The 26,274-nt window shown below is 60.4% G+C and overlaps 2 protein-coding genes across 4 annotated transcripts; both read right to left on the bottom strand.

Moving 5' to 3' along the window:
- Positions 1-6,346: 6,346 nt before the first annotated feature.
- On the bottom strand, positions 6,347-13,746 carry SSH3 (slingshot protein phosphatase 3). 2 transcript variants are annotated; one of them, XM_039235511.1, is made up of 14 exons: positions 13,529-13,746; positions 12,992-13,032; positions 12,187-12,418; positions 10,933-11,051; positions 10,759-10,830; positions 10,380-10,445; positions 10,079-10,267; positions 9,903-9,996; positions 9,367-9,495; positions 9,230-9,276; positions 8,379-8,525; positions 7,957-8,157; positions 7,597-7,870; positions 6,347-7,323 (listed from the first exon to the last, which is right to left on the bottom strand). In XM_039235511.1, exons 1-14 carry the CDS (start codon positions 13,592-13,594, stop codon positions 7,051-7,053), a joined length of 1,950 nt encoding a protein of 649 aa, XP_039091442.1. In that variant the 5' UTR covers positions 13,595-13,746; the 3' UTR covers positions 6,347-7,050. The 2 variants fall into 2 exon arrangements, with proteins under 2 accessions (XP_039091442.1, XP_039091443.1); XM_039235512.1 differs by having other exon boundaries at positions 12,992-13,029.
- A 1,013-nt stretch (positions 13,747-14,759) lies between these two features.
- On the bottom strand, positions 14,760-24,019 carry ANKRD13D (ankyrin repeat domain 13D). Of its 2 annotated transcripts, XM_039235529.1 has the most exons (15): positions 23,804-24,019; positions 23,139-23,274; positions 22,893-23,017; positions 22,124-22,169; positions 21,885-22,028; positions 21,445-21,634; positions 17,951-18,017; positions 17,522-17,603; positions 17,247-17,308; positions 17,027-17,157; positions 15,967-16,124; positions 15,749-15,877; positions 15,501-15,664; positions 15,324-15,415; positions 14,760-15,133 (listed from the first exon to the last, which is right to left on the bottom strand). In XM_039235529.1, exons 1-15 carry the CDS (start codon positions 23,891-23,893, stop codon positions 14,920-14,922), a joined length of 1,830 nt encoding a protein of 609 aa, XP_039091460.1. In that variant the 5' UTR covers positions 23,894-24,019; the 3' UTR covers positions 14,760-14,919. The 2 variants fall into 2 exon arrangements, with proteins under 2 accessions (XP_039091460.1, XP_039091461.1); XM_039235530.1 differs by lacking the exon at positions 23,139-23,274 and having other exon boundaries at positions 23,804-23,856.
- Between the last annotated feature and the right edge of the window lie 2,255 nt (positions 24,020-26,274).

Here is a 26,274-nt window from a genome sequence, read left to right as displayed (position 1 = left end):
AAATAAAACATAAAAAAAAATTTTTTTTAAAAATTCTGGCCATTGGGGCGCCTGGGTGGCTCAGTCAATTAAGTGTCCGACTTCAGGTCATGATCTGACCCCGCGTCAGGCTCTGTGCTGACAGCTCAGAGCCTGGAGCCTGCTTCAGATTCTCTGTCTCCCTCTGACCCTCCCCCGCTCACTCTCTGTCTGTCTCTCAAAATAAAATAAAGACATAAAAAAATAAATAAATAAAAAATAAAAATTCTGGCCATTGTAAACTGTAAGGGAGCAGCATGGCCCTGACACAGGCTGACACAGGCCTCCACGACAGGCACTGAGCTGGGGTGACCTCCGAGCTTCGCGCGGCACTTAGCGACACAGGAATCCTGACACACCCAGTGGGCACTTACCCGCAGCCAGTGCGGTGGGGGGAACCGGAAAGGCAGGACGGAGAGGAAGAGCAGGACTCCTGGGCGGAAGTGCGGGCTGCCGGGAAGATGAGGGGACGGCTCGCTCTGGGTCCCTTCAGACGTCCGACTGCCCTCCCACATCTAGGGACAAAACAGTCAGTCAGTCGTGCCCCATCCCTTCTTTGGCTGAACCCACTTGGCCCTTCCCCAGTTTCCTCAATCCGAGGGTGACTTCACAAAGGGATCCCAGAGGGCTGTCTAAACAGGACTCGGGAGGGTCTGCCCTGGCCTCAGGCCCCTCTCCTCAATACTCTCTGCTTTGCCCGCCTCCAGTGACCCCTCTACCCCGGGTCCTAAGGTAGTTCTCCGCTTCCCGGGTCACTGGACGGCTGTTCTAGGTGGTCTCTCCTTCAGTGCTGGAAGAGGGGTGGTGGGAGGGGCCCTGAAGTCAGCCTGAAGATGGCGCCACTGAAGTCCACTTCCTGCCTCTGCGGCAGCTACGGGCCTTGGCAGTCTGTGGGCACCGGGGACACAGTTTGCCCTCCCAGGCAGGTCACAGATGGGAGAGAAATTTCTCTGGGGTAGGAGTGGGCCACGGACAAAGAAGAGCCAAGGACGGACACAAAGGCCACTCGACCAAAGGAGTCTCCATCACTGGACCTCAGGACTCCTAAGCCTCATAAGCCTTCGTGGTGGTCTCCTCCCGTCGTGTAGCTCACTTCCGGGAAAGGAGGCTCACACGCCCTCCTGCGCGTCCCCCAGACCCTGTTCACTGGGCTCCCGGTCACCGTACTGAACGTGCCAACAACACGGCCCCACAAGCACCTGCCGATTCACCTTCCTCGCTTACAAGGGGGTCTCTAAGATACCCTGTAAGCTCAACACAGGGGTCTCAGGATAATACAAAGACCACATCTTGGCTCGTCTCTGCCAAGACTCATAGCCCCTGTTCCTTCACTCATCTTTCCTACGCGCGTGTGCAGTGCTGGGAGCAAAACACTGACCCAAACCCAGTCCCTGTTCTCTAAGAGCTCACATCTAGACAGGGCTCCAGACATTTCTCCCCCAAGTCGCAGGGCTGCTGGGGAAGGGGGGGCGGTGCCCACAATATCTTTTCCCTGCTCCTTGGCATATCCACATGTCTACATCCTTCAAGGCCCCGCTGAAATGCCGTCTGCTCTTTGCTGTTCTAATGACACAGCCACTTCGCAGGGGTGTCTCTCACCTCTGAGTGTTCACAGCAGACACATGTTTTTCTGTGCACAGTTGGCCTTCGCCATAGACTCTGCTTTCTGGAAGGGCAAAGACCATCTTACGCTCTGGATCCTTCAGACCACGCCACACAATACCATGTACATAATAAGAGGTCAAAATCCACTCCTACAAAGGAGCTTCCTCATAAAGATGCTCGTCAGATGAATGAAACCTTGTTTGGGAAGCCACTGGGAGTTCCCTGATTTAATAAATCATACATTTTATCACTAACTTAAAATTCCTTGTTGGGATTTTCCCAATGAATACAAAGTTAGAACTCAGTGCAAGTAGCATTCGATTCTTACGTATTCCTTATAACTGTGCGTGTATCCAGTCTTACAGAAATGTTATATGAATATTATAATTCAATATTCAGCTGTTTCTGTATCATAGCAGAAGTTAAGTCTGATGCTTAACTGACTGGGCCACCCAGGAGCCCCGGTGCTCACACCATCTATGAATACTAGGGAAGAAAATGTATCTTCTGCACTGCGTGATGTTCGGCTTTGCACCCTCCCTCCCTACAATGTGGTAATGATATAACCCAGACCTGAAGGGAAGAGATACACAGGTTGAGAGCATCCAGGCTTGGATAAAAAGACTCAGGTTCCCCCATCTTAATCAGCCTATAAAACCATCCTGTCTAGGGGCGCCTGGGTGGCTCAGTCGGTTAAGCGACCGACTTTCGCTTAGGTCATGATCTCACGGTTCGTGGGTTCAAGCCTCGCGTCGGGCTCTGTGCTGACAGCCAGCTCAGAGCCTGGAGCCTGTTTCAGAGTCTGTGACTCCCTCTCTCTCTGACCCTCCCCTGCTCACGCTGTCTCTCTCTCTCTCTCCTAGAAATAAAACATTTTAAAAAATTAAAAATAAAACCCATCCTGTCTAGGAGAATGGACTTGACCATCAGTAGAGGAAGGGCCTCCAAAAATTAGGTAAGGTCTCACCATAGCTAGGGAATGTGTTTTAAAGGGTGGGAAATGATGGCTGGGGCTTGGGACAATGCTTACTAGGTGCAGGCCTGGGGCTAAAAACGTACATGCATTAATTATCTCATTTAACCTTCAAACACTTGAGGTGGCAGTATGATTACCCCCAGTTTTGCAACTGAAGAAAAACGGAGGCTCAAGAGATGTAATAGTAGCTTTGTCCCAAACCACACACCCACGTTCCTCTGACTCCAGATCCTGAGCTGAGATTGTCGCTCAAAACCATCCAGTTCCCTTTCTTTCTTCTTGCACGCGGTGTGCAATGTGGGGGTAATGATCCCGTATTCTCCAGAGGGGCCATGAAGATCATCCGCTTCAACCTCGTTACTTTACAACGGAGGAAACGGGCTCGGGGAGATACAGGGACTCGTCCCCCGGGTCGCGCGGAGCCAGAGGCTGCCCTGCAACGGGATCGCAAGGCGCCCTAGATTTCCAGCCCAAGTCCCACTTGACGGGGGAGGAACGACAACCGCGACTGGAGACCCGGGTCCCGGACCCATCCGAGGCAGAAGCGGACTCACCCCCGGGGGCGCCCCTCCTCGCGCACCTGCGGCGCCAACCGTCCCGCGGGCTGCCGCGCCCGACCCGCGCCCCGGTGGTACCTGTCTGCGGAGCGCAGGCTTCCGGCCGGGGACCGGGCGCTGGCGGGGAGCGAGGGCGACTGCGCGGGGCCAGAGCCGGACGGACGCCGGCCTCGCCAACCCGGGCCTCCCCGGGGCCCCTCCGCCTCGAACTCCGAGGCCCAGGGAGCGCGCGGACGGCCGGAACGCCGAGAATCTGGGAGCGCTGGTCCCGGGAGGCAGAGCCGCCTGGTCTCCTCCCCTCCAGCCCCCTACTCTGCCCTCTCAGCTGTCCGCAGACCTAGTCCAGCGCGAGTGCACCTGAGGGGGACCAACAGCCACGCGCAGGGCAGTCAAGCACCTGGGACCCTAGAGGGCGGGGTTCCCATGGAAACGAGAGAGGCTCTTGGCGCCTGCGCGGACGCGCTAGGCACGGTGGGAAATGTAGTTTCCCCGCTGCCGCCCGGCGGCCAAAGGAACGGACGCAAGATGGCGCCCGAGGGTCGCTGTGGGCTCCGCGCGGTTGGGTCTGTTTCTCCCCCCGCTACCCCGAGCCCGAGCGCTGCCGGCGTGGGAGAGGCCACGGAGGCCTGAAAGGTAGTTACTCTTGGCAGCCTCGGCTCTGAGGCGTCTGGGGTGTCGGAGGAAGAGGCCGGGACGCGCTCTCTTCTCCGCGTTCAGTTGTGCCCTTTGAAATGCAGTCCTGACGAAGGGCCTCCCTGGCCCCGGCGGACCCGGGCCGGGCGGAGGGAGGACTCTGTGAAGGTGACAGTGGTCTGGCAGGCACCTGCTGTCCGAGGGAGGCGAGCTCCCTCTGGCAAGGGTTCACGTCTGGGCTGGGTGACCGGCCGGCTGCTGAGAGGCTCCCGCGGTTGGTGGGAGGCGACGTGGGATTCGCGAGCAAGGGTCGTTCCGCGCACCCCCCCCTCCGGGCCCCCGACTCCATCCCCCCACCCCCCCAGCCCCGCGGCCTTGGGCAGAACCGGTGAGGCCATGCGGGCTGGCGCCGCCCTGTCCGTCTGAGTTAGGTCTCCGGGCTGAGATCTAGAAACTTAGGATCGGTTTCAGGCCCTATCAGAGACTCAGTTACTTTCTCTGGGCCTCAGTTTCCTATTTCCAAAAAAGGTGGTGATTATAATGCCTGCTCTTCCTCCTCTGGGAGTGGTGTTAAGGTTCTCTGGAAATGACGTTGGCCTTGTGTAGGCTGGACAGTCCTTTAAGGGCATGCACGGGCATTCCTGTTTGCTATGCATTGATGCAACTTCGTGGAAGGAAATTAGGGAATGCCTTCCAAATTAAATGCATACAGCCTTTGCTTCAGCAGTTTTAGAAATATGTCCTACAGGTTTGGTATGTGTACCAGAAAGTATATGCAAGAGTACTTAAGCATTACTTGGAATGACCAAAAAAAAAAAAAAAAAAACAACCTGTAAGCAACCTTAATGTTCTTTAGTCGATGAGCACTTCAATAAATGGAATCCATAGACTAGAATATGTATGACTTTTATTTTTATTTTTTTATTATTGAGACAGAGAGAAACAGCATGAGCAGAGGAGGGTCAGAAAGAGAGGGAGACACAGAATCCAAAGCAGGCTCCAGGCTCCAAGCAAAGAGCCCGACACGGGGCTCGAACCCACGGACCGGATCGCAAGATCATAACCTGAGCCGAAGTCAGATGCCCAGCCGACTAAGCCACCCAGGCACCCCTCATGTGCATTTTTTAAAGTACTCTCTACACACAATGGCGGGGCTCGAACCCACGACTCTGAGATCAAGAATCAGATGCTCTACCGACTGAGAGCCAGCCAGTTGTTCCTGTCCGTAGATTCCGGTCAGCCCCAAGCTCTGAGTTCATGATACGACTCTGCTTTCCCAGCTGGAGAGGCTGTGGGAGGGCAGGGCCTGGCCTGGTTCCTCCTGACACTGTCACCCTGTCAGCACCTGACCCTGGCTTAGGACTACTGAAAGGACAGCCTGCGTGAGACGCGTGGTTGGCTGTAGGATGGCAGGCAGCCCCACTGTTTGCTCAGCAGGGTGGATCAGCAAAGTGGCTCAAGAATCAGGCTAGCTTCTCCGGACCCCACCTGTGACCCTAGGCGTGTCACCTGCAGATAGGTACACGCCGTTCCTCTTCTAGACAGCATGTTGAGGGTGAGTTCTGTCAATGTTCAGATGACATATGTCGTTAAAATATCAAAGTGGGAAGGGGGCACTTAGGGGTTTCCTAGCCTAATCCCTTTGTTTTACAGAAAGAAACAGAGACTTGAGGTGAAGGAAGTTATAAGTGGCAAGGCCAGGGCTAGATCCCAGGTTTCCTGCCCCTTGGTCCTCTAGGGGTGGAGCAGTGGTGGGCCCCCCCGGGTCTGGGTGAGAAATGCCCTCAAAATGGGGCATGAGTTCTCCATGGTGCCGGCTCCTACCTCCTGAGTCCGCTTTGAAGGAGGGCGTTGTATACCCAGCCCCACCCCCACCCGAAGTAGTGTGTTTATAGGGCAGAGGATATGGTCTTGGGAAGCGAAGACCAAAGTGACAAAGATAGAACCACGTACTCTTTTTGAACAGTAAAATGGAGCAAAAGGAACCCAGATGCCGAAGGGGAGGGCCCATCGAGGGTCCTTCTTCCTTGGCAGGGATGGACTGGCTTGGAAGATCAGGCTCTCTTGCGTTGTAGCAAGAGGAAGGTTCTTGGGACCCATGGCGTGCTCGAGAACAGTCAGCCAGTGTCCAAAAGGAGCCTTAGCTTCTGGAACAGGCTCGGTCCTGTCCAGATAGGCGTCGGCAGCTCCCACTTCCTCACGGGCAACTCCCTTCAGCTGTCCCAACAGAGCCAAGCACCTGCTGCTCAGTGTAGACTTGTCCCCCACCCCAACCTGCCTGAGGGGCTCGGGGGCAGCTAACATTTACCCAGGCCCTGCCCTAGGAAATGAGGGAGATCACACTGGTCTCCCCTCTTCTCTTCCCCATTCCTCTTCCCGCCCCCCACCCCACCCCTCCAGTCCTCCAAACGGGGCCTCCCCGGTGACACCTGGTGGTCGCGCGGTGGAGGCTGGAAGGGCGCGGAGGAGGCTGGAAGGGCGCGGAGAGGCCAAACTCCATGCGTAACCAGAGAAGGATCAGACTTACAGGCACACAGCTTTATCATGAAAGTGAAAATAATATGAAAATGTTTTTTATTTCTAAGTACAAAGCCAGATACTATTAAGACTGTGAAAAACTGACTGGCCAGAGGCCGTGAAGGACAAAAAGAAGACTCTCTTTGGCCTGGTGCCCTGTGACCCAGCGCGCTGCTGTCGGGGGGTGGTGGGGGGCAGGGGGCAACAGCAGAAGACGGGCTGGTTGTGGAGTGTGGGAGGGAGCCCCCACCCGCGGGGCCGGCTCTCTGCTCCTCAGAGCCTCCGGAACTGGGGACTGAGGTTACTCTTGGCCCTTAGGGCCACTGGTTCTCTGGCCTGGCGGGCCCCAGGAATGACGGGGGGCAGGGGTGAGGCACGTGGGAGTGGGTGAGGGAGGGAGCGTGAGCCCCTCTGCACTGGGACGCTCAGTTTTTTATCCCCCAGCTGCAAGTGAATGTTTCAGGCAGCAGTTGAGAAAGAAGCAAGGTGCTCTCGCCCCCAAAGGCACCTTCGGTCTCTCTGTCACATCCCCATTACAGAGAAGATCTTGAGCCCTTGGAAAGGTGGACATGTCTGAGACTTAAGGCTGTAACAGCCGAGGCTGTAGTGACGAGTCTTGGGGCCACTGGGGAGGAGCTAAAAGGCAAGTGGACAGGCTGACAAGAATGAAGGGTGCTCGTCCCAGGAGCTGTGTTTAGGCGCCTCGATCTGTGTCTAGGGGGCCAGGAGCATGCGTGAGCCTGCTCAAGCCTCGCCCTCCTCCCCACTGCCATCCACACTGGCCTGCCTCACCACCTTCCGGAGCCTGGGGGTGGAGGGACAGCCAGCCTCCCCCTGCTCCTGCAAGGCCTGGGTCCGGCTGGCCACCAGGGCGGCGCTGTTGAGGGCAGCCACGGACTGGCGGGACTTCAGGGCAGGCCAAGGCCCCCTGCGACCCTGCCCGCCTCCCTTGGCCTTGGAGGGCTGAGGAAGGGGCTCCGGAGGGTCTTCTTCTGAAGACTCGTTTGAAGAAAACACCTGGAAGGGGCAGAGTGGAAGAAGAATCACTGAGAAGTCTTTCCGGGGCAGAGGTCTTGAGCACAAAGCCTGGAAAGGGGTGGGTGTGGAATGTTATGTGACTGCAGTCTCCGTGGCTGCTTTGCGGGGACAAAAGTGAGCCGCCCAGGGAATGGTCCCCATGGGAAGTCGGGCACCCCTCCTGGTCTCTCTCCTTCCTCCCGCCATCACCCCCTCCTACTTCGGTCCCCTAATGCGCCTTGGCCTGGGCTCCTTCCCTAGCTCCAGCCTCACCTCTGGCAGGTCACTGGCCCCTGAAGTGCTTTCCGGCTCCGAGGAAGGTTCCAGGAGGCTGATGGACCTCATGACCCCTCGGAGGTTGATACGGGGCCGCGGGCCAGGCTCTTCTTTCAGGCCTGACTGGCGCCCCTCCAAGCCCAGAGCCTTTGCCTCCCCATTGCCCCCTGGTTCGGGCGGAAGGGGCGGGAATGGTGCAGACACTTCGGGGGCGAGGGGCTCCTCTGGGGAACCCCTACCGGCTTTCTGCTCCCAGACATGGCTCTGCCGGCTGGGAAGAGGTGGCCTCGAGTCAGCGCTGAGTGGCCCAGCAACCACGCCCAGCATCCCTCCCCCCGCACCCCCCCCTCCCCGCACCTGGCCGTCAGGATGCCCTGGTAGGTCTGCAGCTGGCGCAGGAAGCCGGGGTTGGGGCGGGCGACGGGCCGGAGCTCCTGCACGTGGCGCAGGGCCTGCTCCAGACCCCAGCCGTACTGCTTCATGGCATAAGCTACCACCGTGGCGGCCGAGCGGCTGACGCCCATCTTGCAGTGGACTAGCACCCGAGTGCCCTGCGCTCTGCGGAGGCGGAACACCGTCAGCTCCCCTCCACCCCTCCCCTGCCCCATCACTGTGAGGGGCCCTCCGGGATGGGGGGAGGGCAGGGAGTGCTCCCTCCCAGAGCAGAGGAGGAGGTCAGCACCCTGAGGGCCTGGAGAGGTCCTAGGCGGCCAGGAAGAGGGCAAGGGGAATGCCTGATGCTGGGGTAGGGGGAGCAGCGGGGGCAGGGGGAGCCCCACCTCGCAGCCTCCACAAAGCGGTGTGTCTCCTTCCAGTGGGGCAGCAGCTGGGCTGACTCTTCATCCCAGAGGCGCACATTATGGTAGATGAAGCGCTCGGGGTAGAAGTTGTCAATCTCGCGGGCCATGTTCAAGATGTGGCTGACCCTGCAGCGGAGGGCATGCGGCCTGGCTGACGTCGCCTGGGGCACCGGGCCAATGGGCCCGGCAGACCCGGGCGACCCTGCCGTTTCTGTTTAGCTCTCGGTTCTGAGAGTCAGGTGGGGACGGTGCAGTCATGCGGGGAGGAGAAGACGGCTGTGACCCTGAGCGAGTCGCCCTGGTGGGCTGGAGTCTCGCCCTCTGGTCCGGGTGGCTGCAGGGCTGACTGAAGCACTGAACCTATTACTCTCAGAAGTCAACCGGAGGATAGCTTAGCTCAAAGCTGAGACCGTGTGGATCTGCAGCAGCTGGGTGACGGGGGCCACCGTTGGTCTCCCGGAAGCCCGCGGGGGACAAATGGCAGGAACGTATGAGAGCAGGCAGCCGGGCCCCCTGCACGTCTCCCCTGAGACAGGGTCAGGCAGAGAGGGGCCCTTCAGCCTGGGAAAGGCCCTCAGGGCGCCCGCTGCCCCTCTTCCCTGCATGGCTGAGGCTCTCTGCGTGGGGCTTGTGGGGAGGGAGCGGCCCCAGGAGCCGCCAGCAGGCCCCTCTCTCCCGATGCCAAGACCTTGCAGGGGTGGGGGGGTCGGAAGCAGAGCTAGCCACTGCTCAGGGTGGCCTGGGGGGTTCTGGCCAGGTTGCTTCTTGGGGTGAGGCCAAGGGAAAGGGGAATCAGAGGGTGGGTGGTCCTGAGGCGCCCAGAGCCTTACCTGTTTCTCTGTAGCTCCTCTAGGTTTGCGGCATTCCACTCTGAGCCCTGGGGGGGGGGGGGGGATCAGAAATATCACCGTCCGTCTCCCCCCTGCTGCAGTGCCACCGTCCCACCTGCCCTCCCCCTGCCGCTCACCAGGTAGAGGTGGGGGAAGATGCGGGAGGCACGGTCTTGCTGGGCCATGAGTAGCAGCATCTGGTTGTCAATGAAGTCGCGGTACTGTTGGAGAGGACGGCCCAGGCGCAGCTCCAGGGCCTGGCGGATCTGCAGGCAGGGCCAAAGGGGAGGAGGGGGTGGGGGGGGTCTTGCAAGCGTCCTGATGCTCCCCCCCCTTCCCTCTGGGGCCTCAGAGGACAGTACCTGTCCCATCTAGACAGAGGAGTTGAATGAAGCGAGGCGAGGGGGACGGGCTCAGGACTGGAGGAAAGCTCGGCCCCAGTGGGAGGATCTCCCCACCGCACCCCTGCCCTGGCCGGGGGCCCAGCTGCCTCCTGGCCCCTGCTCCTTCTCAGGACCAGCCCACCTCTTTGGGTTTTTTAGCTTTATTTATTTTTATTTTTTTTAAGTAAGCTCTACGCCCAACGTGGGGCTTAAACTCATGACCCCTGTATCAAGAGTCGCATGCCCTACCGACTGGGCCAGACAGGCGCCCCGCCCCGGCCCCAGCCCACCTCTTTGGAAGTGACGCTCTCCAGGTCACTGGTGTCCAGCACCTCCCACAGCTCGGCCCGGATCGCCTGCTCCATCTGCTCCTGTTCTGAGGGCCTGGGAGCCGAGCCCGTCAGTCGGGGGACCACTCCCGGCTCCGCCATGGCTCCCTCCCCTTTCCTCCCCTCCCCGCACTGACCGGGCAGTCTCAGTGCTGGGAGGCCGCAGAGACTCCAGGTCGGCCATGGCCGTCCACTCGTTGAGGCAACTCTGGTCCGAGCTCAGCCTGTCCTGGTAGTGTCCGGCCCAGGTAAGGGCGCTGCCCCCGGGCACGAGACCGCTGCCAAGAGCCGCCTCACAGGCCTGGTGCAGCACCTGGAGTGTGGCCCTAGGACAGAGGCGAGGCCGGGTCACTCCGTCCTCCCTGCCGCCCCTCCCCAGACCCTGCCGCCAGCTCTGAGAAGAGGAGGCTGGCCCGAGACTGGGCCCCGAACCCTTACCACATGGTCTGGATGGAGATCGGCTTGAAGATTCGGCTCTGCCCGCCAGACGTCACACTGAAGCCCCTGAGGGAGACCGGGTGGCGGTAGAACCCAACTCCAGGCTCTGGGACAGAGCCCCTGAGAGGCCGGTCCTCAGAATACGTACACATCATTTGGGCTTCAAAACGAGCCCCATTTGCCACATATGGGGTGCGGGGCTGAGGCCTAGAGAAGTTAGGTGACTTGCCTAGGATCACACAGCAAATCTGAGGTAGAGCTGAGTCGGCCCAGGCCCCAGATACCCAGCCTGGATTTCTTCCACTGCTCCCCACTGCATAGTCACCACCCCGCTGAGCGCCCTCTCCCCATTCTCCTCCCTCCAGTTACCATCGCTTACCCGTCTCCGTCCAGGTACACCTGGGTGTCACTCCACAGGGGCAAGACCAGGCCCAGGGTGCAGCTCGGGGAGCTGGCAGGGGACAGAAGAAAAGCCATTGTTCCCCAGCATCTCACTTCCTTGCCCCCCTCCCTTCCTCCCCCTGCCCCCCTCCCTTCCTCCCCCTGCTCACACCTGCTGTCGGGGAAGTCCACTCCCAGGAGGACTGTCTCCTCCTGGCTCTGATGTTCTCTTGTGGAAACTACCAGCAGGTAGCGGAGCCGAGGGGGCCGCGCTGCCTCCAGCTGGGCTGCCTGGGGAAGATGCGGGGGGAGCCCAGGGTCACAAGAAGACCCTGCAACCCCCCCCCCAACCTGACACACACCTGGGCCTAGAACAGACCCGCTTGCTCAGTGCCCTTCCTCCTCTTCCCAGATCCCAGACCGGTGGTTACAACCCAGTGGCTGCCAACTTTTGGATTTCGTGGTCCAACAAAATGTTTAAGAAGGTTTTTCTCTTTTCTTTTTTTAAATGTTTATTTACTTGTGAGACAAAGAGGGACAGAGCTTGAGGTGGGGAGGGGCAGAGAGAGAGGGAGACACAGAATCCAAAGCAGGCTCCGGGCTCTGGGCCGTCAGCGCAGGGCCTGACGCAGACATCGAACCCCCGAACCGAACCAGATCATGATCTGAGCTGAAGTCGGCTGCTTAAGCAACTGAGCCACCCAGGCGCCCCTAAGAAGATTTTTCTTGAAGGGGGTATGTGTGGAAGAAAGGGGAGAATGGGCCTGGCACACGTTGCCCATCTTCAATTTCTGCCCAGGAAAGAGGCTTAAAACAACCACCACCGCCTTTGCTACTTGCCCTTACCAGCACTTGATTCAAGAAAGGTTTCTCATCAAAGAAATGCAATCTCACAACAAAGGACAGTGCTGCTTTAGGAAAGGCTGCCCGCAGTTTGTTTTTCCCATCTTGCCCGCAGACAGATGTCCCGCAGGCATCTGGGAACTGGTCCTGGGCTCCCACCTGGGCCCCTCCGGGCCTGGCGCCCCTCCAGCTCCGCAGGCTCCCGAGGGCCAAGCGGGCCTGAGGTATGCGCACAGCTCATGGGGTCAGGAAGGTCTTGTGCTGGTCGCACAGAACCCCAGTTCCCTGCTCTTGGACCTGATGGGGCCCTACAGGCTCACACAGGGAGCCCCCCCCCCCCCCCGTCACTTCCCAGCCCCTCCAGAGACCTGAAGACATGACTGCGCCCTGTTAAAACAACTAGCTGAAACGGGAGGCTCATCAGGGTCTGGGGAATCCGTATTACAGGCCCTCATACCACTGCTCCCCAGCAGACACAGGCTGGCTCCCTTCCACCCTCGCCTGCCCCCCTGCCCGCCCGCCCCCTCCACCGACTCAAGGGCTGGCTCTCTCTGCCTCTCCCAGGGCTCTGGAGGCCCCTCACCAGGCGGATGTCGTCCTGGGGCCTCAGCAGCTCCACCATGAGGTGCAGGTGCTGACTCTGCTCCTGCTTCCGGGGACTCTGGGGCCCCTGTCCATCGTCTGTCTGGTCCCCGTGGGGCTGTTCTTCACCCGGGGGGCCCTCCACTGCCTCGGGGCCAGCATCGGTTGCTTCTCCATTGTCCTCTTCGTCCTGCAGCCCCAGGACAGCCCCACGGAGCACTGCAAAGCTCTGCCTGGCGGGGCAGCAGGGAAACCATTTTACGCCCCGTCATACCCCTCCTCGGGACAGGTGGGCATCAATCATCCACTAGGCTTGTTAGAACAGGTGTTGGGCCTCATTCCGGGAGTCAATAGGTCTGGGGTGGGGGCCTGAGAATGCGCATTTCTAACCAGTTCCCAAGTGCCCAGGCCACCACATTTGGGGAACTACTCTCTTAGAGGCTCTCAAGCCCCCCACCCACTTGTTTAAGGGTGGGGGGCAAGGATTGCTCCCTTTCCCTTCCCGCCTGCCTATCTCAGGAGACGCTGTAAACTATGGGGACCCAGGAGTACTCGGGCTCTGTTCTCCATTCTCGCCCTTTGGCTTGTGGCCTGAGCCAGGGTCCGGAAGAGTGGCGGGGGAGTCCCACTGACCCGGAGGAAGGTAAAAGCAGAGGCGGCCAGGTCAGCGCTGCAAGCCCACCAGCCGTGCCCACTGGCAACATGGCCCGCATATGCAGTGGGTGGTCTGGCGTGAGCCCCCCAGGACGGCAGTGGCCAGCCCTGGTGGCTGGAAGTAGTTGTCTCTATTGGGGAGAGGTGCTCACCTTCGCTGGAGCCGGCTTCTCCGCTTAGATGCCTGGTCCTGCTGGGAAAGCAGCCCCCAGGGCAGGGTGAGGTGGGGGGTGGCTATCAAGGCTGCTGGGGTGGGGTGTGGGGATGGGATCGCCCCCCCTTTCCCCAACTGGGGACTGGACTGGAACCAGGAAAGGTGTCAGGTCCCTTCCCACCCTAGTCCACTCCCCATCCGGAGGCACCGGGGGAGCCTGGGCCCAGGTCCAGGTAGGGCAGCTGGGGTGTGAGTGGGTGGGGGTGCTGGAGGTGTCCAAGGGGTTGGCCCAGATCTGGGCCTGGAAGAGGGCAGGGCCTCTGCAGGCTGGGCTGGTGCTCGGGGCTCCAGATCTTGCCCTGGTCTAAGTTCCTGGGAGCCTCCAGACCCCCTCCCAATCCCTTCCAGCGAGACACTTGGGTCCCCTCCCCACACCCCCTGCCTCAAGGGGAGGCTGGCAGTGGGCAGGACGCACTCCCCCGGGCCCAGCTGGCAGCCAACTGCGTGGGCCGGAGCTCGGCAAAGCCAGACTTACCGAGGGCCCCACAGGCGTGGAGTGGCCGCTGGCCGGGGGGGAGCGGCTCACCGTGACCAGGGCCATGGGGCCAGGCCGGGGACACCTAGGCAGGTCCGGTCCGGTGCCCTCCCACAGCCCCACGGCCAGTCCCTGCCCCGCAGGACCAGGAAGGAGAGACGGGAGCCACCAGGGCCTGGCACCTCCTCGGGGGCGGCCCTTAAAGGGCCAGATACGCGTCCAGCCCTCGTCCAACCCGGCTCTGCGGAGCCAGCACCGAGCAGCCGCCGCCCCTCCCTTCGCGTCTCCTCGGTTCGGCCGCCTCGCCCCCGCCCCCTGAACACGTTGGGGGCGGGCCCGGGGCGGGGCGCAGGTGCGGAGCGCGGCGACTCGGAGGGAAGTGGCCCGAGGTCGGTCCGGCAACTTGCGGTCTTCGTTCCGGGGGTTCCGGGGTTCGGTCCCTCCTCCCGGGAGCTGCCCCTGCCCCTGCCCCCTGGCTCCGCCCACCAAGGTCACCTGAGATCTGCTTTGGGCTTCAGCCGTTCGGTTACCTAGCAGAGAGGGGACCTAGGGAGGCAGGGCTGGAGACACAGGTCTTGGAGAGGATCAGACAGAGTAGGTCTTAATTTGGGGGGCACCCCAGGATGACTTCTTCTTGCTGACTGGCCCTCACGTTCCACTCTCTGCACAGATTATTCCTGGGAAACATGTAGAGCCTCAGCGGGAGCTCACGGCGGTCCTCGCGGCCACCTTGGTGGTGAGCAGGGCAGAGCGGGGCAGGCTCCCGCTGCAGCGCCGGGAAGTGACTTGTCCAAAGTCGCTGGGATAGAACGTGCTCTGATAGAACCGGCAGGAACCCAGGCCTGGGGTGCAGGGGGCTCCTCCCAGCTGGCTGACAGCAGTCTGGAGGCCCAGCCTTTCCCCTCCGTGACAGGAGCAAGGGCGGATTCTGGGAAAGCCCAGTAAGTGGCAGGAGGAGCCTGGGTCCCCAGTAGCCGGGACGAGACTGCAGGGACTGGACGTTTATGAGGCACCTACTCTGTGAGGGACTTGACTATGTTGGTTTGTTCACGTCACCCAACAGCCCCGGGGGCTGGGAGGTGGTCTCATTTTACAGCTGAAGAAACTGAGGCTCAGAGAAGCTAAGGGGGCCGTAGCCGGGATTCAGACGCAGATCTGAGGCCGATGCCCGGAGTCTCCCCTCAAGGCTGCCTCCCCCACCATGTCTCCCCATCGAGCAGAACAAACCTGCTGCTGAAAGTCTCTTTATTTCCACCTGGGTCTCCAATGCAAGACCATCCCCAGGGCTCCAGGCCCCCAGCTCAGCAGCAGAGAGTTTATAAATAAATAAATTACAAAAGCAGGTGGAGGAGCAGACCAGACAACCCTCCCAGGGGCTGGGTGCTCGGTGCTCAGTGCTCCGTGAGCGAGAGCCGCAGGACCCTCTGGAAGTCTTCCTCTTCCTGCTGCCCCCGCCGCTCCCGCTCCTCCTGCTCCCTCGAAGACAGCTCCAGGGCCAGGCGAAGCTGCTCCTCAAAGCTTGGGGGGGCCGGGCCCGGGGGTGTCCTGTGAGGGGACTCTGGGCTGCTGGGCTCTGTGGACATCCGCAGGCTTTCATGGAGGGCCCTGCCAGGCAAGGCGTGAGGGGGGAGAACAGACCAGTGAGCGCTAAGGCTGGGACCTGGGGGACGGGGGGGCGGGGCCTTGGAGAGGGCGTGGGGTCCTGGGACCAGCACCTCCCCACTGCCCACGGCCGCCAGCCAAGGACCCGCCGGCTGGCAGGCTCTCCGGGGCAGGGCATCCTAGCGGGCCTCACCGCTCCAGCTGCAGCTGCTCCTCGTAAGCGGTGGCCTGGGGAGGAGGGTGGGCACCGGGCCGGGTGTTGGTCAGGGCTTCCCAGACGGTTACCTGCAGCAGACGGAGGCCGGAGCTGCCACCTCTGGCGCCCCTGCCCGCGCCCCAGGCCTGGCCCCTGCCCGTGCCCGTGCCCCACCTGCTCCGCCTCCGCGCCTGCCTCCAGCAGGCTCTGCCGGATGGCAAACTGCAGCAGGTCATCATCCTCGTCGCGAAGGGGCTCATTGCGCTCCGTGCCCAGCACGCTGTACCCCTCGGGCACCTCAAACACGGCGGGGTCCACTTCACAAGGGAAAGGGCTCCCTGCACGGCAGAAGGGCAGCACTCAGCCCCAGGGCCCAGAGACCAGCGAGCAGCAGCCCCTCCACCCCCCGCCCCCGGCGGTACCTGAAGCTGTGACGGCAGAGCCAGAGCCAGAGCCGGGGGCCGGCACCCACACCGAGCTCAGGGGCTCGTCACAGCCGCACAGGTTGCTGAAGGTGATGCGAGCATTGAGCACGTGGAAAAGGGGGATCTCTGTGAGGAGACAGCGGAGCCTGAGCCGGAGGCCGGCCCCACCCCCAGGAGCTGCCCCAGACCCTTGGCTGCCCCAGACCACCCCTCACCAATCTTGACCGGGAAGCCGGGGGGGAGGCGTAGGGTGATGAAGTCACGCAGCTTGGCAAAGTGCGCGTTGCTGATAGCCATCAGGTCAATGATGGGCGTCACCTGGTCACCCAGGGACAGTGGGTGCTCCTCGCTCAGCCACAGTGTTGCCTTGAACCTGCACAGGACGTGAGTCAAGGAACTCCTGGTGGCGCCTCTGCTAAGACCCACCCACTCCGGACACCTGCCTTGACTCACGCCCTCGGCCAGGCCTGAGGTGCCCCCTCGTCTGCTCAGCTGCCCCCGCCTGCCGCCCCCAGGAGCTTCCGTCCTTTGGTCCCACCGCCCGGGCTGCCCCCAGACCCTGGGCCCAGGCTGGGCCCTGTGGCAGCTCGAGCCAGCTCAAGTCCTCTGGATGAAGAGGGCAGGGCTGGGGCTGCTGGCTTCAGTCATGGCCTCGCCCACAGCCAGGTCCTCCTCCCCAGCCCACAGCGGGCCAGCGCCTCACACTCTGCCATACTTTTGGGTCCAGAAAAGCCCCGAGGTCAGGACGACCAGGGCTCGAACCTCCACTCCAGCACTCAGGGGCTAGGTGTGCCTGTGGTTCCTAGGGCAGTGCTGGGCTCGTGAGTTCTATGTCACGGCTCATGAGATCCTCCTAGCACCCTTGTGAGCAGGCGGCTAAGAGTGAGTGGTATCTTACTGAGGAAGAGAACAGACTCTCGGAGGGGAAGACATTTCCTAGGGCCCCAAAGCCAAAGGCCAGAAGCTGGCCTCCGGTAGGTGCTCATTCAATTGAATAGAAAACCATAAATGGGTTGGTGCTGCTCATTCGTTCATTCGTTCGTTCGTTCGTTCATTCCTTCCTTCCTTCATTCCCCAAAGAAGAGTGACCAATCCTCTGGTCCAAGCCCCCTGCCAACAACCAGGGACAAAACAGACCTGGCTCCTGTCCCCAAGGAGGAGAGTCTAGGAGGAAGCCGGTGGGCCCCAGGTGTGACAGGAGCCTACAAGGGGCTCGGAGGACCAGGCGCATCCCTGTCCCCGAGGGAAGTCCCCAAGCCAGCCCCAAGGCCTCACCTCTGAACTTTGCTGGACATCTCAATGGGGCGGCCGATGTTCCTAGACTCCAGGCTGAAGTTGGGGTCGAAGTATTCACTGGGGGAGATGGCTGTGGGGTTGGTGGGGCTGGCGGCCTGCTGCACAGGAGTCTGGGAGGGCCCCAGGACCGGGCTCAGTGCTCGGGAGGGCGGCTGCCCGGCCCTGCCCTGCGGCCCCCCGCCCCCTGGGCCTGGCTCACCCCGCTGTGAGAGGAGTGCTGCTGGGCCATGCCGAGGAAGGACTGGAACGGGGTCTTCCCGCCTGAGGAGAAGGGGTAGGAGCCCGTGAGGAGACCCTGGGCCACTGCGCCCAGACTGCCCCCACCCCCATCCACCCCGGGAGCCTCCTGGAGGCGGGGGACCCGAGCCCACGGGAACGGGGAGGCCTCCCAGCTTGTGCCCGGGGCTGAGGCCCGGAGCACGGTGACCCGGCGTGGGGTGTGACTGGGCCGCAGGCAGGCGCACCTGGGTTTACCTTTGCTCCTCGACTTGTCCTGGTCAGAGAGGTGCTCCGTGCGAGTGCGTGTCACCAGCTCCACATTGGTGGCACTGTATACCTGGGGAGCAGGGGGCACACGGGGGGAGCTGAGGGCTCAGAGCCTGTTGCCCACATTCAGCCTCACCAAGCCCTCCTCTCCGCGGGGACAGACAGGACCTCGCCCCCCACAGTGGAGGAGGCGGCAGGGTCTGAGCCACGGGGACTCAGCAATGAGGCGAAGACGCTCCTCATTTCCACTTGGAAACCTGGGTGGGGGCTGGGGCCGGGGCGATCCCTACGTGCTCGGCAGGGCCTGGGCAGTCGCGCCCCACTCAGTTCCCATGGCCGCACGGGGCTTCCAGAGTCCACGGGCTACTCTGTCCCTCTTCCACGTGTTGGGGGGGCCCCACCACTAGCCCCGCCTGCCTTGGCCTCGTAGCCGCTAACGGTTTCCATCTTCTCAGACCGCCAGCCCCAGATACCACATTTGTTCCTGAAACAGACCAAACAGGAGCTCATGAGGACCCGTGCCCCTCAACCGTAGCCGGAGCCTTCCCTTCCGGAGACCCCTTCCAATTAGCCTTCCCACTGCGCAACACGCAAGGGCCTTGAAGGGGCTGGACGGCTGGGGACCACCACACAAGGACTGGGGACTAAAGAGTACTGAGGGATTATCGTTCATCCTGTTACGTGGGGTAATGGTGTTGGGGCTTGTTTGGAAAAACATCCTTCTTTGTTAGAGTCATGCACAGCGGCATTCACTGTTAAAACGATAGGACATCTGGGATATGCCTTAAAATAATCTGGGGTAGGGGCGCCTGGGTGGCTCAGTCGGTGAAGTGTCCGACTTCGGCTCAGGTCACGATCTCATGGTTCACATGTTCGAGCCCCGCATCAGGCTCTGAACTGACATCTCAGAACCTGAAGCCTGCTTTGGATTCTATGTCTCCCTTTCTCACTCTGTCCTTCCCTCCCTCTCTCTCTCAAAAATAAATAAATAAACATAAAAATAAAATAAAAGGAATAAAAGGGGTAAAAAGGGAAAAAGCAAGGAAGGCTAGAAAGATAGGCAGAACGTTGGTACGTGTGGAAGCAGGGTGCTGAGGACTTTCTAACTATTTTCTCTCCTTTCATACATACGTGTTTGAAACTTGCCACAATAAAAAATGAAAAATAAAAGGACAACAACAATAAGTGCAAGCGATCAGCAGCCTGCTTTCAATAATGGACAGGACAAGCAGACAAAAGATCAACAAGGACACAGAAGACTTGAACAACCCTACAAACCAGACTTAACAGATTTCCCTAGAGCACCCCACCCAACCACAACAGAACACGCATTCTTCTCAGGTGCACATGGAACATTCTTCAGGATGCATCATACGCAAGGCCATAAAAGAAACCTCAATAACACTGCAAGGAGAGAAATCCTACAGACTATGTTCTCCAACCACAAGGGAATGAAGTAAGAAATCGATAACTGGGTAAAGATTTGGGGAACTCACAGATGTGTGGAAAGTAAACAGCACACTAAAGGATCAATGAATAGAGTGAAAGAGACGTCAGAAAATGCTTTGAGGTAAATGGAAGGAAAGATACGATCCATCAAAATTTATGGGACACAGCTAAAGCAGTGGTTCTAGGGAAATTTACAGCTGTGAACGACAAGAAAAAATTAAAAGACCTAAGTGAGTGGGAAATGATCACATGCCCTTGGTAGGGGACGCCTAACATCGTTAAGATGGTGGTACTCCCCAAGTGAGTTACAGATTCAGCGCAAAGCCCATCAGAATCCCACCTGGCTTCTTTGTAGAAATTGACAGACTGGATCTGGAATTCATGTGAAATTGCGAGGGACCCAGAACATCCAAAACAATCCTAAGAAAGAAGAACAGTCAAAAGACACACCTTTCCAATTTCAAAACTTACTACAAGGCAGCACTGAATTAAGACAGCGCCGCGCCAGCACAAGGACCGATGGAAATCAATGGAATAGAATCAAGAGTCAACTGATTTTCCACCAGCGTGCCAAGACCATTCAATGGGGAAAGAATGCACGGTGCTGGGGCAAGTGGATCGTCACCTCTAAAAGAACAAGGTCGGACCCTTACCTCCCACAAATATGAATTCAAAATGGATCAGAAGGTAAGAGCTAAAAAGCATAAAACTTTAAGAAGAAAACATGGGGGGGGGAATCTTTGTGACTTTGGATTTGACGAAATATTGGTAGATGTGATGCCAGAAGTGCAGGTGACAAAAGAAACAACAGATGCACTGGATTTCGTGAAAGTTAAAAACATGTGCTTTCAAAGGACACCGTCAAGACAGTGAAAAGTCAACCCCACAAGACGGGAGAAAATATTTGCGAATCAGGTCCCTGATAAGGGGTGTACCTCTAGAGTATGTGAAGAACTCTCGAAACTCAATGATAAAAAGATAACCCAATTGTTGGGGCTCCTGGGTGGCTCAGCTGGTTAAGCGTCCAACTCTTGATTTTAGCTCAGGTCACGATCTCATGGTTTGTGAGTTCAAGCCCTGCGTTGGGTTGGGCTCTGTGATGTCAGCGCAGAGATTCTTTCTCTCTCTTGGGATTCTTTCTCTCTCTTCCTCTCTCTCTACCCTTCTTGGGCTCGCGCTCTTTCTCTCTCAAAATAAATAACCCAATTGTTTGAATGCGCAAAGGATCTGAGTAGGCACTTCTCCAAAGAAGACATACAGATGGCCAATAAGCACATGAAAAGGTGCTCGGTATCACTACTCACTAAGGAAATGCAAATCAAAGCCACGATGAGATACCACGGCTCACATCATGAGCCATGATGGTTATAATCCAAAAATAAATAAACGACCACTGAGTGTTGATGAGGACGCGAAGAAGCTGGAACCCTCATTCACGGCTGGGGGGCCGGGTGTAAAATGCCGCAGCCCCCTCGGTAAACGGTCTGGCAGTTCTTCAAACAGTTAAACATCCAGTTACCACGTGAGCCCGCAACTCTACTCCCAGGGGATCCACCGGAGAGAAACGAAAACTTATGTCCGCACAAAAACTCAGATACTGATGTTCCCAGAAGTGTTATTCGTAACGGGCAGAAGACGGAAGCAATCCTACTGTCCGTCAGGAGATGAGTCCATGAACGAAATGTGGCAGAGCCATACGACGGGCAGCCGTGGAAGGAACGAAGTGGTCACGTGCTACCAACTGGACGGACTGGGAAAGCAGCTGCTCAATGAGACAAGTCACAAGGGACCCCCTCGTGTAGGATTCCATGCACGTGCAAGTCCAGGATGAGGCACTCTGTAGAGACGGTCAGTCAGGGGCTGCCTGGGGCTGGGGCAGGGGGGTCAGGGCACTGGAGTCGGGAGCTAAAGGATTTCTTTTTGGGGATGAGGACAATGTTCTAAAACCAACTGTGGGGAGAGCTGCCTATCTGTGAACCTGCTAAAAACCGGGAACCGTACCCTTCACAGGTGAGCTGCATGGTGTATGAAATTATATTCCAATTAAGCTGTCGGTTTGTTTGTTTTGTAAGGTGGCTCAGAAGTCTGTTCCTGGAACTGGGACGTATGTTGTCAGACAGAACAGCCGGGCCAGTAGGGTCAGATTCCTCGGCCACCACCCACAAAGGACTCTGGCCCAGAAACGGCCATACCGTGGAGAAACCAGCATGGGGGCAAACAGCCGCCCTGACCCACAGCCTAAATCCTTGCTGTTGTGGGAAAACACGTGAGGCCAGAAGTCAAGGCACTGGGGGCCCCTGACCTCGCCTCCCGAGGTTGCCAGAGGGGATCCGAGTGAGCCGTTAGGCCCGCAGTGACCCCCGCCCCCGTCCGAGCAGCCTCGGTGAGCGGCCCAGCCTCCCAGAGGCCCGAACCAGGGGCCTGGAGGGCACCACCCACAGTGTGGCCGGGCCCCAACTGACCTCTCGAAGGCCACATTTCGAGTGTCCAGGTGGGTGGAGACGATAGGCGAGGTGAGACGGCTGGCCACGTGCTCTTCGCTGGGCCGCATGGCGGCCAGCAGCGCTTCCGGCTCGTGCAGGGCGAGCCCCAGCGTCTCGGTGTGCACCACCTGCCGGTCATGGTCCACCTCCATCACCAAGGCTCCTGCTTCTGCCAGCCGGAATGGGTGTGTGAGGGGGCCATGTGGGCGCTGGGCCGCAGACGGTGGCGAAGGGGCCGCCGTGGCCCCCACAGCCGCCTGCTGCTAAGGGGGTGAGGCCCCAGCCCCTGCGGCCCCTCCACCCTCAACCTCTGTTTCCGCGTCTGGGAAGCGGAGAAGAACACCGTCCTCACCAGCCACGGGAGGACCCGGGCTGCGCTGGCCCGCCGCGTGGCCGCGCTCCGTCCCCCCAGAGCTCACCCTGGCCCTTGAAGATGAAGCTCCTCCGGCCGCGCTGCCAGGTCATGTGCTCGAAGCCCAGGAGGCTGGTGTCCACCCGCAGGCTCTCGCCCCGCTTCCACACGCGGTACACGTCACTTGGGCACATCTTGGACACGAGAGGCACTGCAGGGGTGGGGTGTGTGTGGAGGTCACCAGGGCTCACCTTTCCCAAAGATCCCACCCCAGGCGCCCCCGGAAGCCAAGAGGTCCTCACTCACCCCAGCTGGTGAACTCCCACTTCATCTCCACGTAGAAATCGGGGGCCTGAGATAGACCAGAGCACCTGTAACGGCCCCTGCCTGGTGCCGGGGACCAGCGGGCCTGGGTGGGGGGTGCTCCTCCCTTCTGGGAGCCCAGCCCCTCAGCAAGTCTTAAAGTGCGGCTAGGTCCCAGATACGCCCCCACTACAACCAAACCCCACCCAGCAAAGGTGGGCAAAGTGGAGCCCTAAAAAGGTCTTGGAATAATCAGACGGTAAGTATCTGGGGCCTGGAGGTCAGTCCCCACCTGGCCGCTAGCCTGCTGAGGGGCCCTGGGGGAACTGCTGCTCCCCCTGGGTCCCAGAGTCTTCATCACTGATCTGGGGCTGCCCCTGGGGTGGGGGCCATGAGCTAGGGTGCCCTCCCTGCCAGGCTTCTTCATGCTGGAGGGGGCCGGACAGGAACTCCCGGGGTACCCGCCCACACCCGATGGGTCACACGCAACTCTCTCTCCAGGAAACATGCTGTTCACCAGGAGGCCCAAATCCAAAGCGCTGCTGAGATTTCTGGTCTGAGGGACCTGGGGGGGCGGCCCTGGCTTTCCTCCTACAGGGCCCGATGTCACACGCATGCGGGCCTGGGCGCCCCTCTTTCCTACACAACCCCGGACTGCGGTCCAGAGAGAGGGATGTCGTTTACAGTGTTGGGAAAGCATGTGGTACAGACTAAGCAGGTGCCCAGAGGGACCCACCCCCCGACGGCCACACCCCTCTGCACCCCGCTGTACCTGGCGGAGCTTGTTGAGCAGTTCTGGAATGCCGGCCAGCCTCTGTGTGGCCCTCTGGTAGTCCCGATACTGCAGCACCAGCTGTACCATCTCTGGGTCCCCAGTGCTGACTGCCTCCTGCAGGACTGGGGGGGGGGCACCAGGCCGCTGGGGGGCGGAGCTCAGCCACCCCCCAGGCCTGACCACTCACTGCCGCACCAACCCCGCGGCCAGCCTCGGGGGGAGCCCCTCTGCCCTCTGTAGTACCTGCCCAGCCCTGGCAGCTCTCTTTGCCCACATTGGCATTGTGTCGAAGGAGCACTCTCACGGACTCCAGGTTCCCCAGGGACACAGCCAGCTCCAGGGGAGTGCGCCCCCGGGGGTCCTCCTGTTCAATGTCGTGCTGGGAGAGACGGGACACTCAGCACAGGGCAAGTAAGGAGAAGCAAGAAGGCCACTAGGCTGAACGTGGTTGGGAGTCATTGCGGGAAATAAAGATCGCAGACAGACCATGGAAATGGCCGAGGGTGGCCTGCGGGTCCTAGTAGGAAGGGGGAGGGCGCAGGGGGGAAGGGCCTGTCCACCTCTCCTGCCTTCGGCCAGCAACAGAGCTGGGGGCCCCCCCGCGGTGGGGCCTGGTCAGGCAGAGGTGCGGCTGCAGATGTCAAGAGTTTGGACAGGTCTGGGGACCAGAACCAGGCTGCTTGTTCGCGGCCAGGCTCAGGGGTGGTGTGGCGCGAATTCGGGGGCTGGATGCAGTGTGAAGCGGGGAGACGGGCTGGGCAAGGCCCAGCGCTGGAAGCAGAGGCCAGAGGCTCAAGCCAGAGGGGCAGGTGACCCGGGCTTCGGACCAAGCCTGGCAGCCTCCAAGACGGAGACCCGGCTTTGGGTGGGCGGCCCGGAGGACAGCCCCGGTGCCCGGTGGGCCTCACCTGGCGGCTGTGGAGCGCGGCCTCCAGTTCGCGGTGCCGGTTCGCCCAGACGAGCCGGTGCAGCGGGAAGGTGGGGCCCGGGCCGGCCATGCTGGGCTTCAGCACCGCATCCCAGGAGGGAGGGTGGGCGCGGCGGGGGCGGCCCAGCCCCGCCTCGGCTTCGGGCCTGGCGCAGCCCCCTCGCCTCCAGTCCGCGCCGCGCGGAGTTGCGCCCACCGCAGCCCCCGCGCCCCGCGGCAGTGGCGGCGGCGGCGCTGGCGCTGACGGCGTGGAGGGCGGGCCGGGCGGGCGGGGCTCGCCGGGGCGGGGCGGGGCGTCGGGCCGCGCGCCCCCTTGCCTCCCGCAGCCATGGCAACCGCAGCCGGGCCCGCGCGCGCACCGGGGGCTGGCGGGGGGCGCTGCCCAGTCCCCTGGGCAACTTCGCGCGCCGCGGAAGGAGCCCGGACCCGCGTCTGCAGGACCCAGGCCTCAGCCGGGCCTGGGTCTGCGCTGGGCGGTCTGGTGGGCCGGGCCAGCCTACGGCTCCGCCCTCAGCCTGCAGGGGGCGCCCCATGCCCAGCGCAGACCCGGCTTTCGGGTCCGGAAAAGGGAGGAGGGAGTCCGGGGGCGGGGCGGTTCGGCCAGGGGCGGAGCTTGGGCCCCCGGGACGTGCGCGCGCGTGTGCGCGTGCGTGCTCAGCGGGCTCTGGTCTTGCTGTCCTTGGGTTTTCCGCGTTTTCCCCGCTGCCATGCACCCATGCCCGGGTCTTCCTACCCGCCGCGGGTGCCGACTTTGTCTTGTAAGGGCGGGTGAACTGGGAGACCCTGGCTCCCTTTACCATCACCTCGGAGATGTCCCTAACTGCTGCCCAGCTTAGCGTAAAGCACCTTCCCCAGGGACCTAGGCGTGTTTCATGGTCGCCACATCACGGGCTGGGCTGGCCACGCGGGGAGACGCGCCGCGGGGGCACCGCAGTCAGGGATGGGAGTCCTGGGGGGTGGGGGCGGCGGACCTGGAGCCAGACCTCTCCTGGTGGACTGTCCACCCTAAATGGCTGCCTTCACCCACTGCAGACCGCTTTTGCAGAGGCTGCGCTTTGCTGCCAGTATCAGGAAAGGAAGGAAAGTTTCGAAATCAGGGCCGGCCCCTCCACCCACGCTGGAACGGGGGGTGCAGGCCTCAGCTAGCTGCCTGAACTCTGTCACCGTTACCCTAGCTTCAGCCTGGGGTCTGGTGTTGGTGGATGGGGAGGCAGCCGCCAGGCTTGGCCAAGGCTAATCTTCTGGTCTCAGCCTCCCTATTTTTTTTTTTTTTAATGTTTTATTTATTTCTGAGAGAGAGAGAGAGACAGTGTGAGCAGGGGAGGGTCAGAGAGAGAGGGAGACACAGAATCTGAAACAGGCTCCTCCAGGCTCTGAGCCATCAGCACAGAGCCTGACACGGGGTTCGAACCCACGAACTGTAAGATCACGACCTGAGCCGAAGTTGGACGCTTAACCGACTGAGCCACCCAGGCGCCTCTCACCTCCCTATTTGTAAAATGACTAACTACGTATTTTGATCTAGAGGGTTGAGCTGACTCTCTGGGCTGGGAGGGCCCGGTTGCCGTTGTCACCCTGTCCTCTTCTTGTGGCCAGGTGGCTCCTGTGCTATCTGGGATCACTTTGCCGCCCCATCCTGTGGTGTCGTCGGGTCACCGTGATGTCCTTGGTTCTCTAGAAGCTCAAAGGCCTCTGAACGTCCCAGAAGTCTACACCAGGGCCTGCTGGCCACCGGGCTGCAGCTCTCTCTACCCTCCACCTTTCTTGAAAGGGGCTCCTCCCTCTCCCAGCCGCTTCAACTGAAATCTAACTGCGCTTCTCAGGCCCGGCCTCTCCCGGTTTCTGCAATCTGAACACTACTCCCCACCAGCCTGTGACCCTAATTCCATGGTTTTCTCAACCCTTCTCCAGGACCCCTCCTCCCTCTCCAACCCCCAAGTCAGGCTTCTTTCTCCCTGCCTGAAAGCTTGTTTCTACCGTCCCCCTGATGCCACCCTGAGGACTGCATTCAGCTCCGTCTGGGACATCTCTATGCCTGGTGTCCCATTCTATCCCATTAGCATTCCTGAAACCAGATCTGGTCACAGTCACCCTTTCCCCAGGCTGGCTCGCTGGCTGTCGTGAGGCAGAGCAGGCACGGACCTCCCCGTGTGGCCTCTCAGACGCCTACCTCTCTTGTCCCGTGTGGCCCATTCCTGGTGGGCAGTGTTCTTCCCATCTGGCCTCCCTGCTTCCTAGCCTTTGCCTCCCTCCGTGCATCATGTGTGAGGACATCCGCGACGTGTTCTACAGCTGGCCCTCATCACGCAGCCTGTCCAGAGCCTTCAGGGACTTCCCGGAGCCTGACTGAGTCCCCGATGTCCATTTCCATCTTCATCGCTCAACGCACGCTGCGCTCTGGGCCAGGGTTAGCCTGGCGTTCAGGACCTCCCGGACTGGCTCCTTCCCACA

The sequence above is a fragment of the Hyaena hyaena genome, unplaced genomic scaffold (genome assembly GCF_003009895.1).
Source record: "Hyaena hyaena isolate Hyena2069 unplaced genomic scaffold, ASM300989v1 scaffold_98, whole genome shotgun sequence".
Taxonomy (NCBI): Eukaryota; Metazoa; Chordata; class Mammalia; order Carnivora; family Hyaenidae; genus Hyaena; species Hyaena hyaena.
Note: the sequence above shows the minus strand (reverse complement) of the source record. Positions and strands in the feature narration are given on the sequence as shown.